The 17154-nt window shown below is 35.7% G+C and overlaps 1 protein-coding gene and 1 long non-coding RNA gene across 2 annotated transcripts in view; one reads left to right on the plus strand and one right to left on the minus strand.

The window, feature by feature from the left end:
- Positions 1 to 2489, minus strand: part of LOC122145649 — a 34518-nt gene extending 32029 nt beyond the window's left edge. Inside the window, exon 1 of the long non-coding RNA XR_006160463.1 lies at positions 2335 to 2489. This is a non-coding gene — a long non-coding RNA (uncharacterized LOC122145649). The remainder of the gene's footprint in view (positions 1 to 2334) is intronic.
- Positions 2490 to 2533: 44 nt separating this feature from the next.
- LOC109057723 (hatching enzyme 1.2) lies at positions 2534 to 5024 on the plus strand. Its single transcript, XM_019074961.2, has 9 exons — positions 2534 to 2713; positions 2830 to 2860; positions 2940 to 3002; positions 3156 to 3308; positions 3388 to 3505; positions 3621 to 3799; positions 3946 to 4027; positions 4160 to 4281; positions 4756 to 5024. Exons 1-9 carry the CDS (start codon positions 2549 to 2551, stop codon positions 4758 to 4760), a joined length of 918 nt encoding a protein of 305 aa, XP_018930506.1. The 5' UTR covers positions 2534 to 2548; the 3' UTR covers positions 4761 to 5024.
- The last annotated feature ends 12130 nt before the right edge of the window (positions 5025 to 17154 follow it).

A 17154-nucleotide genomic window follows, 5' to 3' on the forward strand; every position in this document is an offset into this window, starting at 1 on the left:
ACAGGAGGACTTTGTTCAACCCCCAGAGCCGTGTTAGACACTTTTTATTATGGATGGGCGCTTTTTATTTAACTTCTTTTGGACTGATGCACTGCAACACCCGCTGAGTGCCATTAAACAGCTCAAAAGGTCAAAGACAATTTTTAATATAACACCGACTGGATTCGTCTGAAAGAAGAAAGTCATATACACCTAGGATGCCTTGAGGGTGAGTAATTTATGGTCTAATTTTCATTTTTGGGTGAACTAACCCTTTAAATGAGAGAGAGCGAGAGAAAGAGAGAGAGAGAGAGAGAGAGAGATGTTAAAATTTAGATTTTATTTGTTTTATGCAATTTAGTTAAGTTTTAGCTACATAAAACATTTGAGTGAATTTACAGTTTAATAGTAAGAAAGATTCTCTCTTTTGTGAAATTAAACCATTTAAGTGCATAAGTGGCCAAACAGAAACTGATTTAGATCTCTTATGTGGCAAATGATCATTTCAAATTTCTATTTTTTTTTCAGTGGCAGCTAAAGTTTGTGCTGGTGTGAAGAATAGGAGAGTATAGTAGACATATTTAACATTAGTTTAATCTTTAAATAACTATAATAAGTATACAATTGTTGATTGTTCACAGTAGTTCAAAATGTGTTAATATACTCTGGCTGAGAGTTAGTTTGGCACACATACATTTTTCTAAAGGAACATCTAAAGAAGGTTTGTGCAAGGTGAAATATTTGTTTCTATTGAAATATTTCAGCATACTTTTAAAGAAGAACATGTTAATCAAATGTCTCAACATCTGGTTAACAGTAAACCAGAGACATAAAAGCTTCCTCTTTGTAAACCAGGTTTGTGGTCTGCTGTAGGAAGGAACTGCAGTTTGGAAATGCTATTGCTGTTGTTTTCCCACAGCTTACAACATAAAGATATGAAGAATAATGGTTGATTGTGTTGCAGTCTTAATAATTATACAGACATACCTAAAAAAAATATTAGTATGTAAATGGAGCTTAGATAAAATCAATGTTTTTCCATGAGTGAGATTTAATTTTATTATTTTTAAAATAAATATTATTCACTCTTATTTCACTTTTATTTAATTACAAACACAACATCCTTGAGACAGTCACACCATAGGACAATTTTGAGATTTAGCTTAAAAATGTAAATAAATGAATAAATAAATCTAATAACATAGCTTTTTATTGTTTAATCAAATTTTTATAACAATGGGTCCATATAAGACAAATACATTTTAAATGATGACAATATAATTTTTTTTTTTTGTTTTGTGGTGTTTTTTTTTTATTTTGTGTGACAGTTTTAATGAAACTTTTACAACTAAACAGTTTAACATTTTAAATTAAAGAGTTTAATGACTGCTTTAGAGAAATGTATTAATGTGAAATTAATTCAGTGAAATTAATGCTTAAAGCAAAAACAGCTGGTTATGAAAAATACATTAGAGAACATAATAATAATAATAATAATAATAATAGAAGAAGAAGAAGAAGAATTCATTTTCTGGGCTGGCATGACAAGCCAGATTATAATGCAAAAATAATCAAACATAAGTGTAAACACATGTTGAAGCAGATTTAAGCAACATCAAGGTGAAGGCAAAAATCTGAGACGAGACAAGAGATAGGGTTCACAAGAATGAGACCATACAATATTTTTACACTATTTTAAGAAATCTTCAATGATGAAAAACCTGCCTGGAAAAGTAGTCTGCAGGTGCATTTGAAATGTTTTAACTAATCTTTTAATAAATGCCATTTTAGTTCTGCTTTCTGACTATGAATTATTATATATGCAATAACAGACAATACTCAAGCACCGTAAAATATTTCGCCACAGACTCAACTGACTGACTTCTCTTTTGTATGATTTCACGAGTCTCTTCAGACCTGTAGAATTGTATTTGTTTGACCTCCTATCTTAACTTTTTTCCACAAATAGATCATAGAAACAAATAATAATAATAATGATGATAACAATAAAAAAGAACAGTTATTTCTTAGTCTAAGTGCACCCATAATCAAAGTAGGCTACTCTCTCAATGTTCAAATCAAAGCGCAAACAAAAACCACTATTTTCTTCAAGCATGATACAGAGCTAGGAGATCGTTATAACTACATATCCTATTATAGTGTGCATACTAATGACAGCCTAGATATTGTATGCAGCCTAATTTGCATGCATCAGGGAGCCGCAGCCGCTCTCAAACTGCTGGTATTGAAATTGTGTTTGAATCCGTGCACACATCCATTTTAGTTTCGCTTTCGCGATCGGGACCGGAGGTGCTGAACGCGCATTGCATTATACAAGATTTATCAGACACTTACAGTGCGTGTTCACTAACGTTTTTAATTAATTCCTATGGAAGCACAGCTTCAGAGAACGCTCCAGCTCAGCTCTGCTGTTGACATCTCCGCCATCATCTCGCCTTACTCCCGTGATTGCTGTCTGAACTCCTGACACGGGGTCCCCTGGTGGCCACGGGTGCCCTATGCAGCCGCTTATATCGCTTATTGGGTAGGGCACTGTGCAAGTGGATTTATGAAAGCTGGGTTACAGCACAGAAAAAAGGAAGTTAAGGCTCTCAGAGGACTATATAACTCCCAGCTCTGTTTGATCCATGAGAAAGCTCTCATCATGTATCTGTTGGTGGTGGTCATCTCTCTTCTGCTGAGCTCTGTTCCTGCACGGAGCCGTCCTGTTGAGGTGAGAACAGAATATCTGAAATGGAAAATTATATCATCAGCAGCTTTCCATTGGGAGCATCTTTTCGTTTTTTACGAAGGGTTTCTAATATACTTGTGTTTAAAATCCATAAACAGGATTTCAACGAAAAGATCTTTTGGAAGTCGGGTAAGATGCACAAAAAGAAAAAAATACTAACTTGTAATTTTGTAGTGTATTATTATTAATTTACTGATTCATGTCTCAGGTAACATCACTGAGAAAAATGATATGCCAGTGCCAAATCTAATCGAGACCAACCAAAATGCAGGTAAGAGTATGAAATCTATATTATTTAATACTATAGACACATATTTTGTGTAGCAGTTGACGGCAAATTCCTCGGCTTCCTTCATCCTTTAAGAAATTGTATTATCAGAATCAACAGACTGAATTATTCTGTGCATTATACTATACCGCACAGGACAAGGAATGGATGGGCCCTTGATCACGTTTGGAGACATCGCCGTACCAACAGGGTTCCAGAATGCAGATCCGTGCACAGCTCGTAGATGCAAATGGCGCAAAAGCAGAAATGGATTAGTCTATGTGCCCTACAAGATCTCTAACCAGTACTGTAAGTGACAATGATCACTACTTTTGATTTTATCTCATTTGTGTCACATGTTCTGATTAAGAGTTTACTCCTGCTACAGCTCCAGATGAAATAAAAGTGATTAAACAAGGCCTAAACTCCTTTACGGGGATTTCCTGCATTCGATTCGTACCACATAACGGGCAGAGGGACTTTCTCAACATAAAATCTGATTCTGGGTAAATCTCTGGATTTAGGGCTTCTTTCTGTCCCATTTCTGTATATATAGTAAATGTGCTTCCCCAAAACATAAATATACAACCTGAATGCTGATGTGTTATGTGTGATCCACAGTTGCTATTCATATTTGGGGCGCCAAGGTGGAGGACAGGTTGTTTCTCTACAGCGCCGTGGATGTGTCTATGATTATATTGTTCAGCACGAGCTCCTTCATGCTCTCGGGTTCCATCATGAACAGAACCGCAGTGACCGTGACAAACACATCAAAATTCTTTTTCAGAACATCATTCCTCGTATGTTTCTTTAGAAAAAAACAAAGTTGAAAAAGTGCAAAAATGCATAATACATGTTACATTTAGTCACAATAATTGCAGCCTAGATTCAATTTCACTGTGTATTTACCTAGTTTACATTTATACTTTTCTCTTCACTGCAACAGAACAGGAGCACAATTTCAAGAAAAGAAAAACCAATAATCTGGGAACCCCCTATGACTACAACTCTGTGATGCACTATTCAAGGCAAGTGTCCTTTTAGTTCAGTGCAAATTTTATTATTTATTTATTATTATTATTTATCTATTTATTTATTGGGATATGCTAAAAACTTCATGATCAGAGCTTACTGTTGTTTCTTCATGTATTTGGTTTTAGGTTTGCTTTCTCCAAGAACAACGAGCCCACTATGATTCCCATTCCTAATAGGAACGTTGTGATTGGAGAAGCTCGAAAAATGAGCCCCAATGACATCCTGCGGATTAACAAACTCTACTGTCGTATGTTAAGCCTTTACTATCATTTGAATTAAAACAGCTTTTGTGATTCTCTACTGAAAACACAACCTTGAATTTACATACAGTGCACTAGAAATACTTTCCTGGGGCCAGTTGCATAAACTTAGCATAAACTTATCCTCTACGTAAGTACAAATTTGTCAGCCAATGAGTAATCAATCTTAATTTTGGATTCAATTTAGACTAATCTATAATTTATGTAACTTAATAAAAAAAATGTGTGTGTGTATATATATATATATATATATATATATATATGACCAGTTTTAAAGAAAAAAAATAGATAACTAACTTGTAAGACTAGTCTAAACCTTTTATGCAACTGGACCCTGGTCTACTAGGATGGTCTTTATTTGAATCTTGCAGGCTAAATTAGTAAAACAGCTAGTGACGCCTGGTGGTCTTCACAGTGAAATGTCTTTATTTTTTATCTTCATTGCTATTTTTTCCCCTCAGGTTGAAGTGCTGCCAGTCTGTCTGAAGGATGTGTTTGATGACAGCGTTCATCATCTTTTTTACCATTTTTCTAAGGTTTCCGGTTTTGCACCAGTTTCAAATTATTTTCCTTAATCTATCTTTTAAAATTCAGAGACCTTTTAAAATCATTTTACAATGTTCCAGTATCAAAAGTTTGTAACAAATGAAACTCAATAGTGTGAACTCAAAATGCTATTTAAAACAAGATGTTGCATAAAAAAATAATAATAAAGAAATAAAAAAGAACACTCCTATGACTGATGGCTTCTGTGACTGAATTGTTCTTTATTAACCAATATATGTTTATAATAGATTTTCTCTTTCTCTTTTTGGCTTTTGGTAATCCTTTTGCAGTAGTGGTGAATGCAAAATTAGTGTGTCCTTGTCTTGATATTAATATCAGTACTTCATGCATAAGTAAGAACCAAGCACTACATCCAAACTGTATGTACATCAGTAAAATTACTGATACAATAACCATAATATGTTCTCAATACAAAGAGCAATATCACATTTTCCAAAATATAGCAGCTTTATATCTTTTTAAACCTACATTAATGAAACTTTCAAAAATATACATGATTATCTAATTATTATCTGGTAAATTCTATATAATCTATATTCTCATTCGTTCACTGGTCACACTAATTTACATTATTTCTGAGAAACACAGATTATAACATAAATAAATAAAAACACTTAATGAACCACAAGTTGTCCGAATCAAAAAGTTTTGTTTTTTTGCAGAGATGTTAGACACAAATATTGTATATTTTGTGTAGTTTTTAAAAGGCTTTAAATAAAAAGGCATTTCCATATTTGTGTATCACACAGTGCAGAAAACCAGAGTTAGTTCTTCCTAAATGTCACATACAGTAAAAGACTTTATCCTCAGATGGCCCTTCCTCTTGACATCACAAACATTTGATGGGGTGTAAGCATTGCTTAGCACACACATTTGAAAGAGAGGAAGACACATGTAGGTATAGGAAATGACGAAATGTTGAGAAATTAAATGTAAAGTTATGCACGGAGTGTGGAACTGAGAAAAATAACTTTAAAGATTTTTATTTGTCCAGCCAAATTAAATATATAGGACACTGGAAATCTAGCAATTAGATGTTTTAGTACACTGTAAAAAAAAAAAATATATATATATATATATATATATAAATTTTTTTTTTTTTTTTTTTTTTTTTTGAAAAATTGTGGAAACTGATAAATAAACATTGACTCAACCAACTGCTTTCCAAAAATTACCCCCAAACAAAAAAAATACAATGTACTAATTTTAGCTGAAGGTCTAAAGTTAAAATTTAAAATATATATTCACCGAACATATTAAATTGTGCTCAGCTTCATCTATCAAGCAGAAGTGAAAAATATATGTTGGCCCAACAAGCCTTACAGCAAAAAAGCGCGTGTACGCATGCGCCTGAGAGAAACCGTTGGCAGATTCAAATTCCTGTGCGCCAGAGAGCAGAGCCGATGCTGAGGAGCGATAAACATAATTTCCAGACAGATTTTCCGTCATTAACGTTATGGTGAGTACTGAACTGTGTATTTATTAAGTCATGTTCAAGTTAAACAGAGTGCAGGTCTCAGTATTTCGACATAAAAACGAAAAACATGGGTAGCTACTACATTACCTTACCGCCTCTGATAAGTTAACGTTATGTATTCGCTAAATGAATTAAGTTAAACAGAGTTTGTGAATATTTTACTTTAGGACACAACGCATTTTATATTACATTGTATTTTGCAGAATAGAGGTGAATTTGTGCCTTGACGTGTGTCATGCTTGCGTTATAGTAACCTAGTTTAGCTCACACTGATCTCTCAGTAACGTAGAGGTGTGCGATAATAGGCTATATATCGTCTGCGATAATATCGTAACTGTTGTTTTAACGATGTGGGGTTCGACATTATGAGTAACGTTAACGTTATATCACAAATACCAAACAAAACACACATACAGAGTGCAGGCATACATTATGTGATGAAGGTTAGACTCGTGCGTGTGTGCATTTAAGGCTGATTTATCCACCTTTTGTTGAAGTAAGCCTATGGGTGAGACTTCCGGTTCATTAGCCGCTGTAGGTACAGAACAAGGAGAATAACAACGTGCAGTAAACGGTAAAACTGTTTGCACTACAAACCAGTGTGCTCATAATTAAGATAATACCTTAAAATAATATGATAAGACACACCAACTTTCAATATCAAGCAGCGAAACAAACTGTTTTGTTCAGCTAAAAATAGGACGCAGATGAGACTGGAAGCCAGACCCATAGAATTTACAAATGGCCGCTCCTATTTTTAGGACAAGAAAAAAGAGGTTACTCGACGCATCTGCAAGTTCACTTGGGCGCAAGCGGAAAATAGTGGAGAAGTTGTGGCCTAGTGGTTAGAGAGTTTGACTCCTAACCCTAAGGTTGTGGGTTCGAGTCTCTGGCCGGCAATACCACGACTGAGGTGCCCTTCAGCAAGGCACCGAACCCCCAACTGCTCTCCGGGCACCGCAGCATAAATGGCTGCCCACTGCTCCGGGTGTGTGTGTGTGTGTGTGTGTGTGTGTGTGTGTGTGTGTGTGTGTGTGTGTGTGTGTGTGTGTGTGTGTGTGTGTGTGTGTGTGTGTGTGTGTGTGTGTGTGTGCACTTTGGATGGTTTAAATGCAGAGCACGAATTGTGTGTGTGTGTGTGTGTGTTTGTGTGTATGTCATGTCACTTTTTACTTTAAAAAATATGATGTAATCGCGGTGTTGCCGATAGTTAACTTTAAGTGCGCGCGAACCAAGCCGCAACCTCCTGCTCTCTCTCGTGAGGCCAACACGGAAGTGACTTAAACTGTAATTCATCGACTGGCCGCTTGAGGCTGGCTGCAAAAGGGAGTCAGTCCCAGAGACTCCCCATGTTAAAATGGCCAACTTTACAGCAGAAAAAAAAACATTATTTTGGTCTATAGCTCATTTTGCCCTTCGTGACAACTGTGAGGGGGGTGAAACTCATCCGTTTAAATTATATTAAGCCTTAAAGTTCTGCATAATTAAGGGCGCGGCCACTTGAGTGACACATGGATTGTTGCTGCTGTCACCACCATCGAGATAGGTGGGTGTGGTTTCAGCAACCAGCTCCTGCCTTTTTGCCCATTTTTGATTATCCGGGAGTGACGCTCTGCCAAGATGGCGATGGTCGGTTCTGCCTACTTTAGGCTTCAAAAACGCTCTTCGGAAACCTACAGGTGACATCATGGACACTACGTCCATGTTTTTTACAGTCTACGGCGCAAACTCATTTCACGTGGCGCTGTGCACGGCATTTTTGTAACTTTCCGCGCAGCGAAGATGCACAAGTTCAGGGCGATTCTAGCTGAACATGCACGTCTGTGCCGGCGTTTGTGTGAAACAGAAAGTTTAATGTGAAGTTAAAACTCCATCAGGTGCTTTTGATGGAAAACAATGCATAGTTTTTTTTTTGTTGTTGTTTGTTTTTTTGCATAGTTTGTCTAAGGCTTTTTATTTGAAGTACGTTTTATTTTTATTATATAGAATTAGAATTCATTTAGATATTTATTATACACTATTTGCTTAAAGTTGTCTTGTGTTTGATGCGAAATACAGCCAGCAGTTTAAGATTGTTTTAAGTTTGTACATAAAGAAAGTAGCCTATTAATTCATCAACTCATTCATCACAAGACTTGTACAGTCAAATGACTTCTCATCGGTGATTCCCGACAGTTTTAGAGGACAAAGAATAGTACAACGGCGAACGCGACAAGTAAAGCCTCGTCCGTTTGGGAAGGTGCGCTCGCAGTCAGCGGGAAGTGAAGTGAAAGTATAAATCCCGCTTAGAGTGCCTTCTTTCACTGCATGATTCAGTCTAGTAAAATGCATTTAGAATGATCACAAAATTCAAGCTATAGGGGCAGAAAATGTATATATATTTACATCATTTCAAATGGTAATCAATATCACATGAAGAGTGATGTTTTTTTTTTTTTCCACAAAGCAACATGATTACAAATGTAATATTGGTTTTATACAATAGTTCAAAAAACAAGATGGTAATATTAAGGGACTTACGTTTTATACACAATGTCGGTGTTTCCTTCCTGAATGTATCAACCGTTCAAAAGATTCGGTTCAATCGCAATGACTCACTTATAAACAGTGACTTGCTGCCACCTACTGGTGGTTTTAATTTCACATTTAAAATATCTTTTCATTTTTAAATAATTCCAAATATCAGTATTCAACCTTTTAATTTTTAAAATATCAAAACAATATTTATGCAGTTGTAACTCTAGCTTAAATGGTTCATGTCCTGCGTTAAACAGTGTGTAAATACTTCTAAATGCCACTTCAGATGCAGCTTATGTGTTTCCACTGCATTGCAAAGATTAATTTTGATGATATTGATTTAATTTGCTTGGTAACAGCCCAAATGTCTTATTCTAACTTACTATTAAAATGTAAGATTTTGACTCAAAAGATGATGCACACTTTTAGAAAAATGGCTTTATGAAGGTAAAAATGCCCATAAAAGGTAAAACTTAAAGCATATTGGAAAAAATTAATTTCTATGACTGCTGTGAACTAACCAACACACAGAATATGCAGAATATCAAAACTTTAGGAGTCCACGGTAGTCTTTAAAATGTCAGCACAATAACACACTCAGCAGAATATCGTCAATCTTATTGTTAGCGATAAAATCTCAGAAAATACTGAGATATCATTTCTGTCAATATCGCACACCCCTATCTCTCGGTTACCTAAAGTTGCTGTTTATTGAACTAAATTGTTTTTATTTCACTTTATGGTTATTACATTAAATGTATGAGACACAAGGAAAACGTTTCTGCTATAACAATTTTTTTTTTGTTCCCCTCAGTGTAACCTTCCTTTGCTAGGTCTGAGCTTACCAGGCACCATTTAGTCAGAAGTGTAAAAAAGGAACCACTATAAATTTAACAATGAGTATTTAACTCAGTTCTTATTGAATATGTTAATTCCATATTAGTGTCAAATACTATGAGCTCTTAGATGTAGGATAAGTTAGTCATAAGTTATTGAAGTTATATGTAGACTTATATTGACATTGCTATTTTATATTTTTTTACAGAGCCGTTGGGAGAACCACACAACTGCAATGAAAATTGGAATAGTAAGCAGCACTAGTTGCACTTCAAAAACCCTGTCAAGTCAAGTGTGCTAAATGTCTCCATTTTCCTGGAAGAGGAGGTAACTTAGGAGACTTTACTTAACAAACTAACAATTTAGGAGACTTTGTAAATGTATTTATTGTACTCCTTAGATTATTGTATGCACTCAACATGGAGTACAACAAGGATTTAAAAGGTTAGTTCACCAATAAATGGAAATTGTCATTAATTACTCAGCCATCTTCAGAACACATATTAAGATATTTTTGTTAAAACTGAGAGCTCTCTGACCCTCCGGAAGCTATGCAATATACATTCAAGTTCCAGAACAGAAGGAAATACATTAAAATATTCAGTGTGAGTCCAGTGGACTAACCTAAATTAAAAAAATTAAACTGGTTTAACCTAAATTTTATGAAGCAATGCAAGAGGTTTGTTTGCAGATTACCCTATTGGGTTGCAGATCGATGTTTTAGTGAACAAGGGCCCGGTTTCACAGACAGGGCTTAGACTGAGCCAGGATTAGGCCGTAGGTCAATTTGGAGATTAAAGTAATTTTTATAAACATGCTTAGAAAAAAACATTACTGGGGTGCATCTTGAGACAAAACAAAGGCACTGATATATTTTAAGATCAGTCAGTGCAAGTTTATTTCAGTTGAAACAGTTAAGACTTACATTTTATTCTAGGACTAGGCTTAAGCCTTGTCTGTGAAACCGGGAGAAGGTGATTATTTATTTATGTATTTATTTTTTTCACAAACAGCACTCACATTGCTTCTTTAAATTGAGGTTTAAACCACTAGAGTCACGTTGATTACTCTAATGATGTCTTTCCTACTGTTCTGGACCTTGAATTTGTAAGCTGCATAGCTTTGAGGGACCGAAAGCTCTCAGATCTTATCAAAAATATCTTAATTTGTGTTCTGAAGATGAACAAAGGTCTTACAGATGTGGAATGACATGAGGGTAATTAAAGAATTTTAATTTTTAGGTAAACTAACCCTTCAAGTTCAAAGTACCTCTTATGAGATTAAAGTTATTTTTTTTATTATTATTATTATTTTTATTTTTTGGCAAACATTTGAAGATTAAGTTTCATGAGCTCAGAGTACCTTTGTGAGAATGGTAATATTCAGGTGACATTACACTAAACACTGGTTGAAGTAACCTCAGATAAATTATTACATTTTATAGTGTTTTTGATATTTTTGCATGATTGTGAATGTATTAATGTTTAAAGTGTAATTTATCAGCTTTGTGTATCTTATGAGAATTAAAATGCATGATTTTGTTAGGTTTACTGTGTAGAAAATTTCAATGTATTTATCATTGTAAGGTATTTTTAAAATATTGTTGTAGATTTGATTAAATGTATTAAAATGTGTCAGTGTTCATTGTATCATCATTTAATTATTTTTTATTTATTTTTTTTATTTTTATTTTGGCACAACAGGGAATTATTAATTTAGTAAGGTTGCTTTGGCAATATAAATTTGCCAATATACTTTTTTTATATTAGCTTAAACAAAAAAATGTATGCTATTACTATTTAAAATATTTAATTGGGCCAATAACATGGTTTGGTAGATGAATGTTTTTCCAGTTGGCTCAACATATTATTTCTCATTGAGTCAATGTTAACAGACTGTTGCTACAATCGAAAAAAATTCAATTTGCTGAAATTTCAATTGGGCCAATGGAAAATCCAGATGCAATCACTCATTAGAAAATTTTAAGTTGGGGAGGTCTGAATTTTTTTTTTGCAGTGTAATGAAATTTATGTACATCAAAAAATATTGAGCTCAAACTTTTCAACCCTATTTTGAAGTTACTGTACTCTGCCTTTGCATGGTCTGCAAAAAGTGAGATGTCACACTAGGGCAAAAGGCAGAAACTTCCACATTATCAATACTTGGTGGTTGATCACCATTTATAAAATCTTTATAGTTACACCTTTATGAAATCTAGTGATCATGGATTATCTCATAGGCTATAACATATAATGTGACTATTAACAGTTTTTTCTGACTGTGACAACCAGATAAAAAGTGAAACTTGTAACTGGATACCGTTTTTGCAACCAATGTATTGGCAATGTTTAATGGTTAAATATGATGTAACTGGATACCGTTTTGCAACCAGTGTATTGGCAATGTTTAACAGTTAAATATGATTTGAGTGGATACCGTTTTGTGCAACCAATGTATTGGCAATGTTTAACGGTTTAAATATGATTTCAGTGGATACCGTTTTGCAACCAATGTATTGGCAATGTTTACTAACGGTTAAACATAATGTGAGTGGATACCGTTTTGTAGCAAATGTATTTACAATGTTTACTAATGTAAAAGAATGCAAGACTTGGACTAATTGCTTTTAAATCGAACTGAAAAAAAAAAAATAGCCTAGCCTAAAAGGACGACTTGGTGTGAACGCCAGTAAGCAATAATACTTGTAGATTAGAAATGCATTGCCATGAATTTTTATTGGGTTACAAGAAAAGGTAGGATATGGATTTACATGTGGACTGTTACTGATTTTATGTGTGATCATACTGCATGCTTCGCATGCAACTAGAAGTGGGCAGTCCCAGACTGACAGGCTAGCACTGAGTAAATAATTTGCATTATAAAAATAAAAAATAGATTTACGATTACTTATTGTTGCCAAGTTATCTAGTCTTTGCTTGTTTAATATATGGTGCAGTTAGATAGCGATCCATCTAATTTGTTTGTCTTATGAAATGCTTTAGTGACAGATGTATGACTTGTGACAAATGCGGCAGACTTTAATGGACAGCAAAACAAGGCAGAATACCATAGGCAATAACTCCTAGGCCAGCACAGTATCTTCAAGCACGGCTAAACAAAGGCAATTTGAGCACTCCAAAACAAAATCAAAGACCGGTAACTCGTATACGGTGTTCTGCCTTGGGTTTCTCCTTGGCTTTTTGCAGTTACTGTTGTTAAGACAACCCATTATTTTCTTGAAACCCCCCCCCCCCCCCAAAAAAAAAAAAAAAACAATGAAATTGACTCAATATAGGCTACTTATCCACATGATATGCTAAATGGTCTTGAATAGCCCAAATCAGTAACTCATTTTCGACCAAAAACGAAGTTATGGCCTTTGCACGGCAGAGTTATAGGCCACACATTTTTCAGTTTCAACCTTGAGAATGACAGCATGTTGCGTAGGGCCCCTGAAACACCAGGGGGCCAATGCTCTCAAAGATTATTTAATTTTATTTAATTTTAGACTTATTTTAGTTTTTTGATTTTGGCCAGCTGTTAAGAAAACATGAATGTTCCTTTCTGCGATGCGCTGTAGATCGCCCTTTCTAATCAGTCATCCAAATCAGTCAAGTCATGTAACATGACTTCTGGTGGTGTTGACTAATATTCGGTTCCTGTGGAAAAACTGTTCACATGGGTGGAGTTTACGTTAATAGTCATTAGTTCCCCTGTTGTGGGCGGGTCCTTGAAACAATGCGCAAACGAATGAAACTGAACATATTAGTGCACGCTCCTCAAATCGTAACTTGTTTAATGGATTATTTTGAACAGGTAATGAAGTGTCAACATTAAGCATTGAAGCATTAATTGCAACAGTGTCAAATCAATGCATTTTGTGTAATATGATAAATCATCTGTAAGCTGTTTTGCTCTGATAGGTTCTCACATTCATCAAACAAGTGCGTCTGAGCTTCCGTTTACCAGTTCTGGGGCCTGTACTATGAAGCTGGATTGGCTTGCTAGCCAGGTAAGTTTCAGTTTAATTAGTCTCAGCCTCAGACGTCACGTCCACGGACCGCTGGCTAAATGCTGATGCATATGGGACACAAAAGTGGAAACACTTCAGGAGTGTCGAAGTCGCCATCGGATTGGTTGAATTCTACAGGATTTCCCAGAGACGTGTGTGTCACGTTCTTGAACATTCCACCTGGAAACAAAGATGGTGGCGCCAAATCCCCCTCATGAAAGAAGAAAGCTGTAGTGTTTACAACTGTGATGACGAGTGCTTATCAAACTTTTCAACCCTATTTTGAAGTTACTGTACTCTGCCTTTGCATGGTCTGCAAAAAGTGAGATGTCACACTAGGGCAAAAGGCAGAAACTTCCACATTATCAATACTTGGTGGTTGATCACCATTTATAAAATCTTTATAGTTACACCTTTATGAAATCTAGTGATCATGGATTATCTCATAGGCTATAACATATAATGTGACTATTAACAGTTTTTCTGACTGTGACAACCAGATAAAAAGTGAAACTTGTAACTGGATACCGTTTTGCAACCAATGTATTGGCAATGTTTAATGGTTAAATATGATGTAACTGGATACCGTTTTGCAACCAGTGTATTGGCAATGTTTAACAGTTAAATATGATTTGAGTGGATACCGTTTTGCAACCAATGTATTGGCAATGTTTAACGGTTAAATATGATTTCAGTGGATACCGTTTTGCAACCAATGTATTGGCAATGTTTACTAACGGTTAAACATAATGTGAGTGGATACCGTTTTGTAGCAAATGTATTTACAATGTTTACTAATGTAAAAGAATGCAAGACTTGGACTAATTGCTTTTAAATCGAACTGAAAAAAATAAATAGCCTAGCCTAAAAGGACGACTTGGTGTGAACGCCAGTAAGCAATAATACTTGTAGATTAGAAATGCATTGCCATGAATTTTATTGGGTTACAAGAAAAGGTAGGATATGGATTTACATGTGGACTGTTACTGATTTTATGTGTGATCATACTGCATGCTTCGCATGCAACTAGAAGTGGGCAGTCCCAGACTGACAGGCTAGCACTGAGTAAATAATTTGCATTATAAAAATAAAAAATAGATTTACGATTACTTATTGTTGCCAAGTTATCTAGTCTTTGCTTGTTTAATATATGGTGCAGTTAGATAGCGATCCATCTAATTTGTTTGTCTTATGAAATGCTTTAGTGACAGATGTATGACTTGTGACAAATGCGGCAGACTTTAATGGACAGCAAAACAAGGCAGAATACCATAGGCAATAACTCCTAGGCCAGCACAGTATCTTCAAGCACGGCTAAACAAAGGCAATTTGAGCACTCCAAAACAAAATCAAAGACCGGTAACTCGTATACGGTGTTCTGCCTTGGGTTTCTCCTTGGCTTTTTGCAGTTACTGTTGTTAAGACAACCCATTATTTTCTTGAAACCCCCCCCCCCCAAAAAAAAAAAAAAAAACAATGAAATTGACTCAATATAGGCTACTTATCCACATGATATGCTAAATGGTCTTGAATAGCCCAAATCAGTAACTCATTTTCGACCAAAAACGAAGTTATGGCCTTTGCACGGCAGAGTTATAGGCCACACATTTTTTCAGTTTCAACCTTGAGAATGACAGCATGTTGCGTAGGGCCCCTGAAACACCAGGGGGCCAATGCTCTCAAAGATTATTTAATTTTATTTAATTTTAGACTTATTTTAGTTTTTGATTTTGGCCAGCTGTTAAGAAAACATGAATGTTCCTTTCTGCGATGCGCTGTAGATCGCCCTTTCTAATCAGTCATCCAAATCAGTCAAGTCATGTAACATGACTTCTGGTGGTGTTGACTAATATTCGGTTCCTGTGGAAAAACTGTTCACATGGGTGGAGTTTACGTTAATAGTCATTAGTTCCCCTGTTGTGGGCGGGTCCTTGAAACAATTCGCAAAACGAATGAAACTGAACATATTAGTGCACGCTCCTCAAATCGTAACTTGTTTAATGGATTATTTTGAACAGGTAATGAAGTGTCAACATTAAGCATTGAAGCATTAATTGCAACAGTGTCAAATCAATGCATTTTGTGTAATATGATAAATCATCTGTAAGCTGTTTTGCTCTGATAGGTTCTCACATTCATCAAACAAGTGCGTCTGAGCTTCCGTTTACCAGTTCTGGGGCCTGTACTATGAAGCTGGATTGGCTTGCTAGCCAGGTAAGTTTCAGTTTAATTAGTCTCAGCCTCAGACGTCACGTCCACGGACCGCTGGCTAAATGCTGATGCATATGGGACACAAAAGTGGAAACACTTCAGGAGTGTCGAAGTCGCCATCGGATTGGTTGAATTCTACAGGATTTCCCAGAGACGTGTGTGTCACGTTCTTGAACATTCCACCTGGAAACAAAGATGGTGGCGCCAAATCCCCCTCATGAAAGAAGAAAGCTGTAGTGTTTACAACTGTGATGACGAGTGCTTATCAGGATCAACTAAACGCTGGATTTTCAAAAGTATGTGAAATATTTAAAGTTTGCGGCATAGAATCTTTGAAATACATAAGAAATTTTTACACACTGGTCTGTTATTGTGGTGACATTTCCACGCCCCGAAACGTGACGCTGAACAATACGAACTGTGATCGGTTGTTTGACATGTCGGTCAAATGGCCTCATGGGTGGGCCTTGGCCAATGAAAGCTACCATTCCAGACCTTCAGCCGTCAGTCTGAAGGTCTGGCTACGCGAGACTACAGTTAAGTTAGCACCAATCCTGTGTTTTTGGTACCATGAAAGTGGCATGGCTTTTAGCAGCGTTCATTGCCATAGTAACTTACACTCCACAGCTAACCTGCTCAGGGGCAGGTTATGTTCTGGGTAAGAGTTCTCAAACTGAAATTGGACCAATCAGATGTGAGTAAAGTGACACATGTCTGACACAGAAAAGACACTCCCCCAGTTTCTCTTCCTCCAAATTAAAGGTCATTTTATAGTGAAAAAAAAAAAAATCCTACAAAATTGTCTGGCTTTAATGATAATTACTCAGAATTATTTTATATGATTTATATAATTACATTTACATTTACATTTAATCATTTAGCAGACGCTTTTATCCAAAGCGACTTACAAATGAGAACAGTAGAAACAATCAGATCAACGAGAGAACAACAACGGTATACAAGTGCTATGACAAGTCTCAGTTAGTCTAGTACAGAACACGGAGCCAGGGTTTTTTTTTTTTTTTTTTTTTTGGAATATGATAGAAAAGAAAAAGAAAAAAGGTAAGTACTAGTATTAGTTGGTTAAGTGCAGGCGAAAAAAGATGAGTCTTTAGATGTTTTTTGAAAATGAGTAAAGACTCAGCTGTTCGAATTGAGATCGGGAGGTCATTCCACCAGCTGGGAGCAGTCCAGGAAAAAGTCAGTGAGAGTGATTTTGAACCTCTTTGGGATGGCAAC

Source organism: Cyprinus carpio, chromosome A7, assembly GCF_018340385.1.
Source record: "Cyprinus carpio isolate SPL01 chromosome A7, ASM1834038v1, whole genome shotgun sequence".
NCBI lineage: Eukaryota > Metazoa > Chordata > Actinopteri > Cypriniformes > Cyprinidae > Cyprinus > Cyprinus carpio.